The sequence below is a fragment of the Gasterosteus aculeatus genome, chromosome 16 (genome assembly GCF_964276395.1).
Source record: "Gasterosteus aculeatus chromosome 16, fGasAcu3.hap1.1, whole genome shotgun sequence".
Lineage (NCBI taxonomy): Eukaryota > Metazoa > Chordata > Actinopteri > Perciformes > Gasterosteidae > Gasterosteus > Gasterosteus aculeatus.
In genome coordinates this window covers 18,843,086-18,858,072 of record NC_135704.1, presented here as the reverse complement: position 1 = coordinate 18,858,072, position 14,987 = coordinate 18,843,086, and the positions used below count along the sequence as shown (strand labels likewise).

The 14,987-nt window shown below is 47.6% G+C and overlaps 2 protein-coding genes across 6 annotated transcripts; one reads left to right on the top strand and one right to left on the bottom strand.

Annotated features, from left to right (window-relative positions):
• The first annotated feature begins 834 nt into the window (after positions 1-834).
• On the top strand, positions 835-7,236 carry popdc2 (popeye domain cAMP effector 2). Of its 5 annotated transcripts, none has more exons than XR_013453045.1 (5): positions 835-1,365; positions 1,525-2,296; positions 4,643-4,751; positions 4,970-5,544; positions 6,264-7,236. XR_013453045.1 is itself a non-coding variant. In XM_040200595.2 (5 exons), the coding sequence occupies exons 2-5, from the start codon at positions 1,803-1,805 to the stop codon at positions 6,344-6,346; spliced, it is 1,119 nt and encodes a 372-aa protein (XP_040056529.2). In that variant the 5' UTR covers positions 1,230-1,365; positions 1,525-1,802; the 3' UTR covers positions 6,347-7,236. The 5 variants fall into 5 exon arrangements, 2 of the variants coding, with proteins under 2 accessions (XP_040056529.2, XP_077946995.1); XR_013453046.1 differs by having other exon boundaries at positions 1,230-1,365; positions 6,158-7,236; XM_040200595.2 differs by having other exon boundaries at positions 1,230-1,365; positions 4,970-5,402.
• Positions 7,237-7,859: 623 nt separating this feature from the next.
• pla1a (phospholipase A1 member A) lies at positions 7,860-14,805 on the bottom strand. The gene is made up of 11 exons (XM_078090868.1): positions 14,371-14,805; positions 13,671-13,896; positions 13,293-13,470; positions 12,289-12,397; positions 11,473-11,574; positions 10,814-10,906; positions 9,989-10,153; positions 9,820-9,909; positions 9,032-9,137; positions 8,518-8,673; positions 7,860-8,162 (listed from the first exon to the last, which is right to left on the bottom strand). Exons 1-11 carry the CDS (start codon positions 14,432-14,434, stop codon positions 8,072-8,074), a joined length of 1,380 nt encoding a protein of 459 aa, XP_077946994.1. The 5' UTR covers positions 14,435-14,805; the 3' UTR covers positions 7,860-8,071.
• Between the last annotated feature and the right edge of the window lie 182 nt (positions 14,806-14,987).

Here is a 14,987-nt window from a genome sequence, read left to right as displayed (position 1 = left end):
GACTGCTCTTTATTTTATAGCCGGTCATATTGAAGTCTCTTGCTAGCCACAGTTGCTGTCCCTGGTATGCACTTAGGCTTAAAAATAGCTCCTGCCCCGTGAAGCTGATGCTTGGCTGCGTTTTCCTTCCGCCGTGTTGCTGTCGCTGGACGCCACAAACCTCGTACGAGCGTGTTGGCCGCACCAGTTCTGCTGGAGTTCGTAACCAACTGGCAGGTTCTTGTTTACACTGGACCTCAACACCAGTTCACTTTGACCTCCAAATGGGCACCTGAATGTTGACCAGCATCTGGAGTACAGATGTTCAAAAGCACCACAACTATAAATCTGTTGCAGTAAAAGAATTTGTCCAGACGCTTAATCTGTTGGAACCTCATTTCCAAAATGATTTCATCTGCTTCTCTTCCAAAGGGTCAGAAATCAGACTTTCATTGGTCCTTCACTGTCACTACGTATACCTCCATGTTTTATTTTAATATCCTCACATTTCTATCATAGGAACGCAAGTCACTGCGGTTTGCTTTATTTTATTATGTGATCACGTTTAATTTCATAAACATTTAATTTTGAAGTATTTTACTACTTTGTAAAGTGCTACGAGCCAAACCAGCCTTAAGTTATTTAAAGACGTCTCTCTTTACATGCGACCCGCGTCACGCTGCCAGTTAAATCTATTTAAAGTCACTATGAACTTTGACCTTGGGCTTATTCTGTCCCCCCCTGTGGACTAGAGGTCTCTTATCACCAGGGTCCCTTTAGAAAACCCTTTTTTTTTTTTTACTGCTTCTTGGTCTGTCGGCCCCCCTCCTTTCTGCTTCTCCCACGCTTCCCTCCAGACGGTCCAGGACTACGTCTCCAGGAAGGAGAAGCTCTGCTCCTGGAGATGTTTGGAGCGGACCTCCCCTCCTCCCTCCCGCTCTACTCCAGGTCCAAAGGGATCTGGGTCTGTCCATGGTGAACTGATCTCTAAAGGAGGTTCTTGTGAACCTGCATGATGTCGTCTGGTCGTCCAAGCATTAAGAACTATGTAGAAATGGAGCATCTGCTCTGATGTTCTGGTATGCTGGAGGTCATATGGAGGATCAGGACTAAACAGACTAGTCCTGATCTTCTACATAAACTAAACAGACTGGTTCAGATGGAGGATTAGGACAAAACAGACTGGTTCATATAGAAGATCAGGACTAAACAGAAGCTGGTTCCCGTGAAGGATCAGGACCAAACGGACTGGTTCATATATTTAGTTCATGCCTGAAATCTGACCTGCTCATTTCAGTCTCTAAATATGCTCCGGCCCAGCTGCTCTCCTGACGCTAACGCGGACCCCCGAGGTACTTAGTCAAGGAAGGAACTCTTTTTCTTATTGTAAGTGACAGTAGATATTTGTTGTGGTCCCTGTCCTCCATCTCGTTTCCTGCCCCCCCCCCCACCTCTCTCTCTCTGTTATGTTAAGTAGCAGGCCTGCTTTCTGTCCACCGCTCTCTCCTCCTTGGGTTTCAATTCCAAACATGGTTATCCTTCTAGGGCTCTGTGGACGCCCACCCCTCCCGGTCCTCGCTCCGCCAGCTGCCTGGTCCGCAGTGTGGGGCCGCGGGCGAGGGGGAACAGACCGAGAGAACAACGAGGAACCCGTTCCAGCTGCTTTCAGAGTCGTGAGAACCTCTCCACCCTGAAGAAGGGAACCAACGTCCGCTTGTGACATTCTGCTGTTCCGTGCTGAGACAGCACCGGGGTAAACACCTATTTTTCTCAGAGGGGGGTGGGGGGGCGGGCGGCGGGGGGGGGTGCACTCAAAGGCAAACATGAGCGCGGACAACTCGACCCTGCTGGAGCGCTTGTTCTCTCCGCCCCTCTGCGACGGCTGGAGCAACAGCACGGAGGGAGGCCTCTACCACCTGGGCCACACCATGCTGATCCTGGGCTACATGGGGGGCAGCGGCCCCTACGGGTGCCTCTTCATCTTCGGCTTCCTGGTCCCCGCCCACGCCTGCCTGGCTCTGTGGGGCTGGATGACGGTGTGCAGCGCCGACGCCTTCACCTGGAACCTGCTGCTGCTGCTGGCCTGCCTGGCCCAGATCGGCCACCTGCTGTGGCGGCTGCGCCGGGAGGGGCTCCGCGGCGAGGAGCTCACCTGCCTCTACCGGGCGGTGTACCTGCCGCTGGGCGTGCCCGTCCAGGTCTTCAAAGGGATCGCCGGCGCCTTTGAGAACAAGGTCGTGGAGCTGAAGGCGGGAGAGACGTACGCCGTGGAGGGCAAGACGCCCATCGACCAGCTCTCCTTCCTGCTGTCTGGGAGGTGTGTGTGTGTGTGTGTGTGTCACGTGCACATCTGTCTGTACACAACGATGCAACAGGACACTTCAGTAGATCGGATATGTAAACTTGTACTTGGTTGGTTTTGTGACCGTGACTGAACCTCGTTAACGCCTTAAAACGAGTCGCGTCTAAGGCCCCATATTTCCTCTCTGGTGGCTCGGGCTTTGGTCTCCTCACACTTAGCTAGCGAGCTACGAGCTACCTCCCCCCCACATACTTGGTCACTACCTTACTTGGAGGACTAGCACATTATTGGAATCCGCCACGGTTGCTTCTGAATGGAATTAAATGTGTCTGTTAGTAAGCAGCGGTCACTAATTAGCACTACTAGTATCACTACTAGCTTTCTGCGTCGGCCTCTGCTGTGTTAAAGGCACGACTGAGCTCATCGGCCGGTGTCCCGTGGCGTCAGGCTGTTGTTTGCAGGAGGACAGCTGGTTTCGTCTGTGGGTTCATCAACTCCTGTCACATGACACGTGGTCATTTCATTTGAGAATGTTAAGAAAACATTGATCGCTCAAGTCAAATTGCCACGGCCAGCTGTGATGTAACAGCATACCGAGAAACAAGCGGACAGCGACACATTTTTCTGATTTTATTTCATTTGATTATTTGTGATTATATTATCATTGGGAGTATTTTAGATGTATAAGATAAAACAGTAACAAATTTAACATTTAATTTAACATTTTTTGAGACAGACAGAGACTTTAGTATTTTACGTTATAGTACATATGTTCATGTCATGTAACTTCTTACCCAAACATAGTCTATTTATCACATTTTGTGGACCCTTGTGTCACTTAAGTCAACACTATTCGTCGCTTTAATCCTCCTCTTCGTGTCAACGTGTCACGTTGCTGGCAGCGTGTAACCCGTCACAGGAAACGCGTCCTCTTTGTCCAAACATCCCTCAAAGTGCAGCGGCCTTCGCTTCCACGGCCCTGGAGCCCAACGCGAGAGAGATGTTGTAAACAGAGTATTTCTGTCCGTGACTCACCGCTCCGCCAGCCGGTCAAACGATACCTTTGTGCTCCTCTCAGATTCATTGTGAGATTAAATGTCGGCCGAGCCGTTTTGTGGCTCAGCGCCTACGAGGCAAATATATTAAAAAGACACACAACCAAAAAGCCAATGATTAAAGATTAGTGTTGTGTTATCAACGGCTATTTATAGTTTGATAGCATTCAGATTGTTGACTTAAAGCCAAACTGAGATATAGTGGTCCCGTCTCCTCTCCCTCTGTGTGCGATCTTAGCAAGGCCTCTGAGATCCAACAGGTCGCCGACCAGATGTCGCGTTTTTCCAGGATTGTCCAGGTCAAATAACGGTAAACACTGAAATCCCGGGTTTTCCGACAGAATTTCAATAACTCTGGCACACAATTGTTGTTGTTTTCAGCGCTTATGTTTATCCTGATCTGGACCACCAATTAATCTCTCCCCCAGGGAACAATTCTCTTGCTTCCGTCAGGGGCAGATGTTGTGTTTTCTACTTAACAGCATTTGTTTGATAATTGTTAAATAGTAGCAGCTTGATTAACAAATTAATCAAGATGTGATATTATTGATTAAAATAAGCTTGATTCCCAATGATGCATTAAATGATTAATGTAGCACCACCGCTTTATAGGGACTAATTAGACTTTAATTAAAAGTCATTGGTTCAGCCTTTGTCAGCAGCCCTACTTTACATGTAGTTTAATAGTTTGTACAGAACAACTTGCGTTTCTTTCAGTAAATGTCAGCAGATTGACATTAAGCAGCTCTGATTCAACTCTCACTGGAACGAGGATAAAACAGAAACTTCAGACGTAATCCAGTGGAAGCTTGATGGATTATCTCGGCCTGAGGAAGTCATTCTTTTTTTAAATAAAGCTTCCCTCTGAGGGAGGAATGTCCCAATTAAAGAAATGCAGTTTTCAATTCATCTGGAAGGTGTCTCATGTATAGCGGGGGGGCAAAAGTAAAAATACCGTGGTCTAAAAATACAACTTCAGATAGAGATTTACTATTTTCTATAGAATTTTCTTTGAAAGAGCTTTTGGAAATAAAAAAAAGACCTGCAACAAAACCTTGGCAAATAACCAGATTCTGATTCTGAACGTTGTTGGTCCCAAAGCCCTAAACCGCGAATCCCCCCCCCGACCCCCATCAGTCGGCAGCTGGTTTTAAGGGTTCGAGTAACTCGATATTCTTCAGATTGTCCACGTCTCCCCAGCAGAAATGTTCGTGCTACTCACAAAGTCACCTCCAGCTCTCCTTGTCACGTCTTAATCCCTCCTCCCTCTCTCCCTCCCCCCTCTCTCCCTCTCTCCCCCCTTTAGGATCAGTGTATCTTTGGAGGGCCAGTTCCTGCATTACATCCACCGCCACCAGTTCCTCGACTCCCCGGAGTGGGAGTCCCTCAGGCCGACCGAGGAGGGAAAGTTCCAGGTACAAATGATCACATGATCTTTATCTGATGATTATCATCGTTCCGATGTAGCCTGAATTCTGTCGTTATTGTTATTTTCTGAGCCCTTTAAATACATTTAAAGTTGATGGACTCTTCTTCACTGCCATCGTGTCTGAGGTGTAATGAATAAAAAACGTACTTCATCAAACCAAACTCCCCGTACGCTAAGCTAAGCTAACAACCTGCTTGCACTCAGGTGACCTTGACGGCGGAGGAGGACTCCCGCTACGTCTCGTGGCGGCGCCGGCGCCTGTACCAGGCCATCTCTAAGGACCGCTACGTCGCCCGCGTCTTCTCTGTCATGCTGGGCTACGACATCGCAGAGAAGCTCTACAACCTCAACAGCAAGCTCTACATCAAGAGCGGCATGCTGCTGGACATTCGCCTGCCCAGCCTCTACCACGTGCTGGCCCCCTCCTCACAGGGCAGCGGCAGCGGCAGCGAGGGCGGCATCGGCAGCGAGGGCGGCATCGGCAAGGAGCACATGGAGGCCGGAGACCCGGCGCCAGCCTACCAGGTGTCCGACATGGCCCAGTTTCAGCCCCACCCTCAGGGACCAAGGAACCCCTCATCGGACCCACCCCGGGCCCACCAGCACCCCTGGGCGTCGGAGCCCGATATGCCCGCCGGTGAGGACTCCACCAGCCTGGTCCTGGAGGACTTTGCCGATGTGGCGGGCTCCTTAACGGACTACGGCAGTGAGAGGGATTATTTGAGGTAGAGGGGCACGGTGCTGCGGCTAACACACGGGGGTCACCACTCGCGCTACAAGTAAGTACATCACCTGGGCACCGGGAGGGGGGTCGTGGGTGCATGGGCAGCTTGCACATCCCTTACTAACCCGGCTTCATAGGGAGACACTACGGCAAATGCATGTTTTCTTTGTTCTTAAATATAATTTAAATTTTTTATTTTCTGAAGTTATTCAATTTTCTTAAACTTTATTTTATTTTAAATGTAATCTGTTATTTTAATTTGAAGGACTTGAATAAATGGAGTGTGTGTGTGTGTGTTGTTTAATACTGTTCGTGATAGCAGCTGTGTTCTTGTCACATGAGGATTAGAGATCGGAAATTTAGGGGACGTAAAAAAACCTGCAATATACGGTGTTATTAATCCGGCGTCCCCCCGCCGTCTCCCCTTCCCGTTGGCAGCATGTCCGTCCACCCCCCCTTCAAACCCGCCCGCCCTCCAAACCGTAACCAAAAACTGCCCCTCGGCCAATCACAGACCGGAGTTTTTGGTTGAAGGTCAAATCTTCCTCAGACGTCGTTTTTACGTTTACGAAACTAATGCAATAAACAAAAGTAAATAATGAATTATGTCCCGCGTGATAAATTACACCCGGGTCGTTTGTTTGTTTAATTATTTATCTGTGTGAAAGGAGAAACGGGACCGAGTTGGCCTCGTGTTGCAGTCAGTGTGTGATGGTGAGGATGAGGATGATGATGATGAAGAGTCCTAACCAAAGCTTCAACGTCGCCCTGCAGGAAGTGATGTCGACGTGGATCGACCACCTCGGTTCCAGCGGGGCAGAGCGCCGCTGGCTCCCACCGACACCCCCAAACTGTGACCCCAGTCCCTCCATTGTCCACGGCGAGGCAGCACCAACGTGTCACGTGTCACATGTCACGTGACGCCGTGTCACGTGTCAAGTGTCACCATCTCAAGCCCAACGCCAAGCTCTGAAATCTGCCTCAAAATCGTGGAGACAGCGGGACCCGACACGTTTACTCATTTAAAGTAAAACATCCACATAACAGATATTTGAACCAATAAAAGGCTTCGTATGGTGTGTGTGTGCTATCAGAGAATAACATCTGTCCGATTAAAGATGGATACTTGCAGATAAACCGCGTCCAGCATTTAATAAATTAGTAGTATTAAAATCTGAATTAAATCCTACTTAAGTTGCAACGCAACACCGAGGACAGACGGCCGGCCTGAAATTTTAATATTTTATGGCATTAAATCAGATTCAGTGATACAGATGAATTTGTTTTTTATCTTTTTTATAGTTGATGATAAAACAAATTACACAAATTACACAATTTTTTGAATTTGTTTAATTTACAACATTTTATAGCTCTGACTGATTGAATGTGTGCTTTTAAATCGGCTCGTCTTCATAAGAAGGGCAATATTTGTTTTTTTGAGATTTTAAGATTTAATTTCCCCCATTTTACTTTCATATTTATTTGGTTTATCTGATTGCACCGTGACTTGATGCCATCTGGAGCCAATCCTCAAACTTCATCTTTGCCGATATATTTGACACCGTATAGACCGTGTTTATTTTAAATGTTTGTAACTATTTGAGTATTTCATACACACATGTAAACTGTGAATTGGTTTATTTGTCCTGTTATTGTTCAATTCAGGCGACTAAAGGGGGAGAGGTTTTTAAGAAGTATTTTCATGGGGCCAAGATTTCTCTATAAAGCTCTTTGTGTGCAGTGAAAAGGTGTTTTTTTGGTTTCTGCTACTGTCTACTTCCTGTCAGACATCTCAACGGGTTTATACAGCTGTCACATTTTATTCCTCCAGTGACTCTCACTTAGTTAGAGAGGAAGTTGCTACAAGAGGTTCCATGTAGTGTTGATTCTGGCGCCACCTGTGGACCAGAGTGGAAGTGTCTCTGAGTTTATTAGAAGAAAAAGTATTATAGTGCACATAGTTCTCTGCATTTAAGCCATCCCGCACAATGGGACATGAAGCAGCCAGGGTTCGAACTGCCAACCTTGCGGTTTCCGGTGCAGCTCCTCTACTCCATGCGCCACAGTCGCCCAGAAACACCGATCTGGCTGCTCTAAGCAGTGTGCCACAGAGACTCACGAATGGAGGTCATGGAGGATCAGGATTCACCTAAGACTGGTTCATATAGCGTATCAGGACTAACCTGATACTGGTTCACATAGAGGTTCAGGACGAACCTGATACTGGTCTACACAGAGGATCAGGACGAACCTGATACTGGTCCACACAGAGGATCAGGACGAACCTGACACTGGTCTACACAGAGGATCAGGACTAAACTCACACTGGTTCGGGACCAGTTAAAAGTAATTCACTGTAACTTCAATCGCCACCGTTGGAAAAAAGTGTATTTATTTATTTTTCAACCCTTGCAAAGAAGCTGCAGGAAAAGGCAAAGATGTAAACTACAAACAACAAAGATATAAAAGTGAACAACGGGTGACGTCGTGACTGGGAGATCGGTGGATTATGCGTGGTGCGTGGTGCTGGAGAGCCGCTGGCTGACCCCCCCTCCCGGGTCTTTGGCGTAGATCTTACGTCTTTAGACGACACCACACACCTGGACAAAGTCATGTGACCACGGCGCTCCTCGTCTGAAGTGGATGTTGTTCACGCACAGCGGCTCCTCCCGCCTGAAACAGGGACACCAAAACATGAAACTTTGAATTTATAATTTGACTATTTTCTGGATTGTAGAGATCATTCTTTTTGGCATTTCACAGCTTGTCTATTGAGTGAGGACCATAGAGATGGAGACATGCATGAATAAAATAGACATCTGATGCGTCACTATTGGCGAACAAACTATTCAGGACTTATCGTTAAGGGTTATATTATGTTATGTTCTTTTGTTTTTTCGGTCTCAGGAATCCGGGTTTAAGGTTTATTTGGATCACTCCTCCTGCACATGAGTGATGAACATTCTCTCGTCCACTGATATTTGCCCCTTGGGGGCTGTTGCGTGAGGTCGTGTCAGGTGCTTCGTACCTGAGCGCCGGGAACTCTGAGAGGCAGACGGACTTGACGTGGATCTCCGACTGCCTGTAGAACCGAGCTCCGGTGTTCTTCAGCTGGATGGAGTCAATCTCGCAGAGAGCGAGCGGGTGGGACAGCACCGCCCGGTACACCGTGGTGTCCGTCTGACTGAGACACGCACACACGTGAGAATACTACACAACCTCACGGACCAGAGGCTCGATGCTCAACACACCTTCCAGGTACAAATACACACAGAGCACTGGTGGGAGAAGTACTCGGATCCATTGCTTGAGTAACAGTAGAAATACCACAAATACTCCATAACAGGTAACCGAAATCTGTCTGCAAAATGTTAAAGGCTAAAGAGAAAATAACATATGAAGCATTTTCTGGGTCAAATACCATTGACTTTATTAAGTATTATAATAATTAATTCTTCTGAAAAAGCTAAAGAGAGTTTCAAATAGTGAATATATGTTTCAGAAGCTGTTAGCACTCAGAGTGGAGTAGAGTTGGTACCTACAGCCTGAGTCTCTTCTCTGCTGTCAAGTTCTCTGTCCTCAGGGTCACCTCCACCTCGGCGCTCTTGACCAGTGGAGAAACCTCCATCTGCAGCAGGAAGTGACGAGCTGGAGGGGGTGGGGGGAGGGGGGGGGTAGTATTCATCTTCATGTGTTATGAGTAGATAAAAGCTCCAGTGAACACTCCCTGTGAGGCCCTTAATAACTCCTGAGCTAACACCACCCATATTTAGGGAGTGGTGTTAGGGTTAGGGGTTAGGTTATATGGTAAACACTGTGCCAGTACCACGGGGGATACTGGCACGAGGGGGAGCTTTAAGGGTAGGGTTTAGGGTTTAGGGGTTAGGGGTTAGGGTTTAGGGATTAGGTGTTAGGGTTTAGTGTTAGGGGTTTAGGGTTAGGGGTTTAGGGGTTAAGGGTTAGGGGTTCAGGGTTAGGGGCTAGGGGTTAGGGTTAGGGGTTTAGGGTTAGGGGTTAGGGGCTAGGGTTTAGGGGTTAGGGGTTTAGGGGTTAGGTATTAGGGGTTTAGGGTTCGGGGTTTAGGGGTTAAGGTGGGTTAGGGTTAGGGGTTTAGGTGTTAGGATTTAGGAGTTAGGGGTTAGGGGCTAGGGTTTAGGGTTTAGGGGTTAGGTGTTAGGAGTTAGGAGTTAGGAGTTAGGGGCTAGGGTTTAGGGTTTAGGGGTTAGGGTGGGTTAGGGTTAGGTGTTAGGGGTTTAGGGGTTAGGTGTTAGGAGTTAGAGGTTAGGGGCTAGGGTTTAGGGTTTAGAGGTTAGATCCGCGGTTGACTCACAGCAGAACGGGGCGGCCGAGGTCGTGAGGAGGAACAGCTTCTGCTCTTTGGGCATCGGGGAGACGAGGATCCCGCGGCCCGGTGTCGCACCTGAGGGCACGCGCACAGGTGAGCAACGTGCTCTCGTCACCAAAAGTAAGAGAACGGGACGTGTCAATCAAAGTCTCACCTATGGTGGGGCATGTCCCCTGGAAGACGTCGCAGTCCAAGCAGCGTCCCTGCAGGAAGTGCTCGTAACTCGAGCACGGGATCCCGACCAACGGGCAGGAGCCGTTCAGCGCGCTCATGTAGACGTGCAGCGCCCTCATGTGGTCGCATATCACATAGCCGTACACTGGGAAGTACACGAGAACTGACACACACAGAGACACTAGCCTGCCTCCACCGCCTCAACGCCTGTTCTTTCTTTAGGGGGTTTGGTTAAAACGTTATTTTAACGGATATCTATTTATATATTTACTCATGTTTTGTTTTAGTCAAGTTTTATCTTGTCTTTTATTATTTTATACGTATTTATTTCATTTCAACTTCTCCAAGAAAAACAAAGCTAATTGTTGGAGGACACATCTCTTTTTCAGAATGCAACACAAACACAGTAGTTCCCCCTTTGTCAGCAGTGAAAGAAGTATGGAGCAATACTACAGTGTATAACTATTCTGTTACAAGTGAACAAGTGAAGTGATCCAAATACACTACAATACCAAAAGTAACAGTACTCAGTTAAGATGGATTATAATTATTGATGTGAAAAGATGGAGTTGATTTGTATTACTTTTAATTACTTATAAATTATCTTCATCTATAATAATGCATCTTAACAGGGTTACATTTTATTTTAATCACCTGAATCTGCTAAGTAGCTAAAGTAAATAAATACAGTTCAGTGAAGATGAGGATATCCCTGAGACGTAATGGAGTACAAGGATGAAGCAGCAGAAAATAGAAAGCACCAGTACGTTAAACTTGAGAACTGCACTAGAGTGACATAACTTACTGGAGGTGAACCTGGAGCGAGCACATCCGGTCTGGTCCTTTCCTCCATTCAGGAAGAAGTCCACGTGACCCACCGGGATGGAGATCCCAAAATCTGGAGCGGAGGAAAACCTGGTTAGTGCTGCTTTATTCTGGAAGCACACAAAAAAAGTAATTCCCTTCTTTGACACAACGTCCCTCGACATGTGTAACATTGGTTCAAGATTCTCCTCCACTTGCCAAGAGTGTCTCGGGTTGGCTGCCCAAAGAACATCATCGTCTCCATCATCACTGAGTCAGATGTTTGCTAACATTAGCATCCATAAGCTAACGGTCAAAACAGACCAAAGATTGCTATTAATTCATCATTTTATATGATTACTTGTGCCTGACTTTCCCCTGTATAGTTTCTACGTTTACTTATTTATTTATTTATCTATTCATTTATCTGTATCTATTCCTGTCCTACAAGTTACAGTAATAACCACATTTCATCTCTTGGATAGTCCTAACTAAAGGCTAAGTATGTTTGATCTTTACAGCTTATTCATTTTCTTTAACATCATGTCGACATGGTTCCTTCTTTTGGTGTCGCTGTCTTTTGCCCTCAGAGGTGAAACCTTTAGACAAGTTATCAGCTTCCTTTCGGGCTGTTCGGTATCTAAGGGAAGGCCGCCTCACAGTCGGAGTCGGTGTGGATGGCGTCCACAAACTGGGCGTCGGAGGAGTCGAGCCGGTCGTAGGTGTCGGCTCCCTTGAACATCGGCCCCGCCGGGTCGAGACCTGCGGGACAAGCAGAACTCTGTGAGCGGGGTCTGTTCTCCTTCCACGTGTCTGCAGGCCCATCCAGATGCTTCAGATGCTCCATCATGTGAAGTCACTGCGTATTGAAGCTGATTCACTTGCTGACATGTGGAAAAAAACTCACACATCGCTCAATAATCTCTAACAATAATTGTTGATGTACATTTTCAACCGGATGCTGAACTTTCATCTCAAGTTAGCAGTTTCCTCTGAATTCACACAATCGTGATGCGATTTTTTGAGAAAATAAACACAAAAGCATCCGTAGATGTTTTGTAGAAGACCTTTACCTACTTGATCATACCAGCTTTGAACCCTTAAATATCACCATTACTATTTGAAAGATGTCTTTTGGAGTCTCCTTTCTATAGGCACTTGGATTAAACCCCCCTGTCAGATAAAGAAGACAGTGCAGCTGTGTTTTCTCTCCACACAGCTGGCTCTTATCAAAGTGCCGTTGTCCCTCCGGAGAGGTCACACTGAGAGGTTCCAGAGGCTTCACTGTCTGGCAGCTGCCTCTTTTCCTGTTTCCCAATCACCAACAACTGTTGTTGTTGGTGATTGGGAAACAGTTCTCCATCCGGGCTTTGGTTATTTATCTTGACCTCCTATCCAGCTTCCAAATGATTGGTTTTTCTGCAGAGATCCGTCTGAAAAGCAGCGACGTGTCACAGGGAGGACGTCCGGACTCACCTGTGATCCGTCCTATCTTCCCCTCAAACAGAGTCCCCACGAAGCCAGCGACGTGGGCCCCGAGACTGACCCCGATGAAGTGAAAGGACTCCAGTTTGCATCCATCTTCCTGTTAGACAACACAGTTGCAGTTGTAAGCGCGGAAGGGTCTTAAAGCTGCATTCTGTGCAGTGACCAGCAGGGGGCGACTCCTCTGCTCCCATTGACGTCTATGAGGAAATGACTCTACTTCTCTGTAGTGACCAGCAGGGGGCGACTCCTCTGCTCCCATAGACGTCTATGAGGAAATGACTCTACTTCTCTGTAGTGACCAGCAGGGGGCGACTCCTCTGCTCCCATAGACGTCTATGAGGAAATTACTCTACTTCTCTGTAGTGACCAGCAGGGGGCGACTCCTCTGCTCCCATAGACGTCTATGAGGAAATGACTCTACTTCTGTGTAGTGACCAGCAGGGGGCGACTCCTCTGCTCCCATAGACGTCTATGAGGAAATGACTCTACTTCTCTGTAGTGACCAGCAGGGGGCGACTCCTCTGCTCCCATAGACGTCTATGAGGAAATGACTCTACTTTATTTATTCCCTCAGTAAACATTGTGAACATGAGTTTATGGTCTCAGTCTCTATTTTCAAGTCTCCTTCAATGCAGCATGATGTTCATTTAGTAAATTATGGTCCATTTAGAGTCAAACAGACGGGCGGAGCTAAACTCTGATTGACAGGTCTCTACCAGACATAATCAGCGTCTGTGAGTCCTTAATCCAGATATGGTCACTTCCTGTTCACTGGTTGGGGTGAAAAACTACATGATCAGATTGTGCATTTAGTAAAAACTCTCCAGCGTTACTTTATATTCCTCGTCTCAAGGTTGTGACCCTGAACTTAGTAAACCTACAAGAGATTACCGATTACTTCATCTGACCCTAATTGACCTGTCTTACTGTTTTAAAACACAACAAATGAACGTCCTAAAATAAATGATGAAATAAATGAACGCTTCTGTCACCTGCAGCTGGTTGATGAGGACGGAGATCTGCAGAGCCACCTCCTTGTAGTTCTCCACCACCAGGTTGTAGGCGAAGGAGGCGACGTAGACCCAGTCCACCACCAGCACGTTCACGTCCTCCGCCCTCAGCAGGGCACCGGCCAGCTGCTTCACCCAGGACGGCTTACTGCCCATCGCCCTGCGGGGGAATCGGGTGGGGGGAGTGAGGAAAGAGTCCACGTAGAGTCACATAAAGACCTTTAAGCTTTAGAGCTGCACAGTGCGTCTCAGAGACGTGTATGGCGTCTCTTCAGTGAAAAGAAGAACAATAACAAAATGGCAACGGATGTGGTCCAGGATGGCGACGACGGGTCTCTGAGGGTCTCTGAGGGTCCTCACCTGTACCCGTGGACGAGGACCTTGGTCGGGCGGGAGACGTTGAAGTGGGACGGTTGCTGCTGTGTCTCCGTGAGAGATTGCCGGGTGAACGCCTGGGCACAGTCCTGGTTCCTCCGGGTCAGCAGCAGGTACCGGACCTGCTGCTCCGCTCGGCGCTGCCGGTACTGCGACCAGGTGGTGTTGTTGATGTCGGCGCACTCATCGTCTCTGGGACTTGCCTCTAAACCTGCATGTCGTGCATCACGTCAAACAAGGAAACACCAGATTACACCAGATCACAAAAGAGATGATCTGCTAAGTCCTCCTCCCAAAACATCTAACATTTATCATTGTTAAAGCCTCATTGTTTCATGTTTATTATCATCATAAACCCAATTTATTTGATTTATTTGAGTTACAAATTGTATCAAACACATCAAGTTCAGCTAAAACTAAAGAGAATAACGATGATAAAAACTTAAGTTACACTGAAGTTTACTCCTCCAAACACACGACACGAGACAAAGATTAAATGAATACAAATGTATAACATGCATACGGCCTCTTTCTCTCCTCACCTTTAGTAGCACACAACACATTTTGCCTGCGATGTACTTCAGCTCACTCAAGGTTTTACAAAGCGAAACCCTTTTCTTGGCGTCTAACTTTACAACAATACCCCAAAGAGCAAAGCGGCAATAGAGAAAGCTCCTGCACTTACCCAGCACCAGTGAGGCGAGGACGGCCAGCCGGCAGAGGAGGACCGGTCCCTGGGCCCGACGCATGTTCCGTGGAAGTATGGAAGTGAATGGAGGCGAGGGGGGGGGGGGTAGGGGGGCGGCTCAGTGGGAGATTTATTTGGCGGTTAGCGGTGCTCAGCCGCTGCGTTCGGCCCCAGATTGGTGGATGGAGATCAGCTTTTTGTCCTGAGGAAAATCCCCCCCGGCTCTGCTGCTGTGATGCAACTGTGGAACATTCACAGAGCAGCAGACACGGCGGCAGACGGGGGACGGAAAGGCTTCTGTTTGTGATGCAATGCGCCCCCCGAAACAGGAAGCTGCTTTTCTCATTTCATTTCTCAGTTGGTGTTTGTTTGTCTCTTCGCCAGGCGCCGTGACCTCCCTGGTGTTCAATGGCTGTCTGTTAGGAATGCTGGACTGTGGCCCAGCAGTCCACTGGTTTCTGGGTGTGTCATTGAAAGGGAAAGCAGGGGGGGGGCGTCATGTTGTGTCTAAAGGAAATCAATCATTGAGAGCTCCACTTTCACAACATTCTCTTGCATAATCAATGCTTTAATGGAGGTTTTGTGCGGTATTATCGCTGTGGTTCTCTGGTGTG

What these genes read in the sequence shown, in the direction of transcription:
- popdc2 (XM_040200595.2), top strand. Translation starts at nt 1,803, where the DNA reads ATGAGCGCGGACAACTCGACCCTGCTGGAGCGCTTGTTCTCTCCGCCC. An exon ending in TCCTTCCTGCTGTCTGGGAG is followed by an intron (nt 2,297 to 4,642) that starts GTGTGTGTGTGT and finishes TCCCCCCTTTAG; the next exon opens with GATCAGTGTATCTTTGGAGG. An exon ending in GGAGCCCGATATGCCCGCCG is followed by an intron (nt 5,403 to 6,263) that starts GTGAGGACTCCA and finishes GTCGCCCTGCAG; the next exon opens with GAAGTGATGTCGACGTGGAT.
- pla1a (XM_078090868.1), bottom strand. Translation starts at nt 14,434, where the DNA reads ATGCGTCGGGCCCAGGGACCGGTCCTCCTCTGCCGGCTGGCCGTCCTC. An exon ending in GTCCTCGTCCACGGGTACAG is followed by an intron (nt 13,471 to 13,670) that starts GTGAGGACCCTC and finishes ATTCCCCCGCAG; the next exon opens with GGCGATGGGCAGTAAGCCGT. An exon ending in TCGCTCCAGGTTCACCTCCA is followed by an intron (nt 10,154 to 10,813) that starts GTAAGTTATGTC and finishes TGTACTTCCCAG; the next exon opens with TGTACGGCTATGTGATATGC.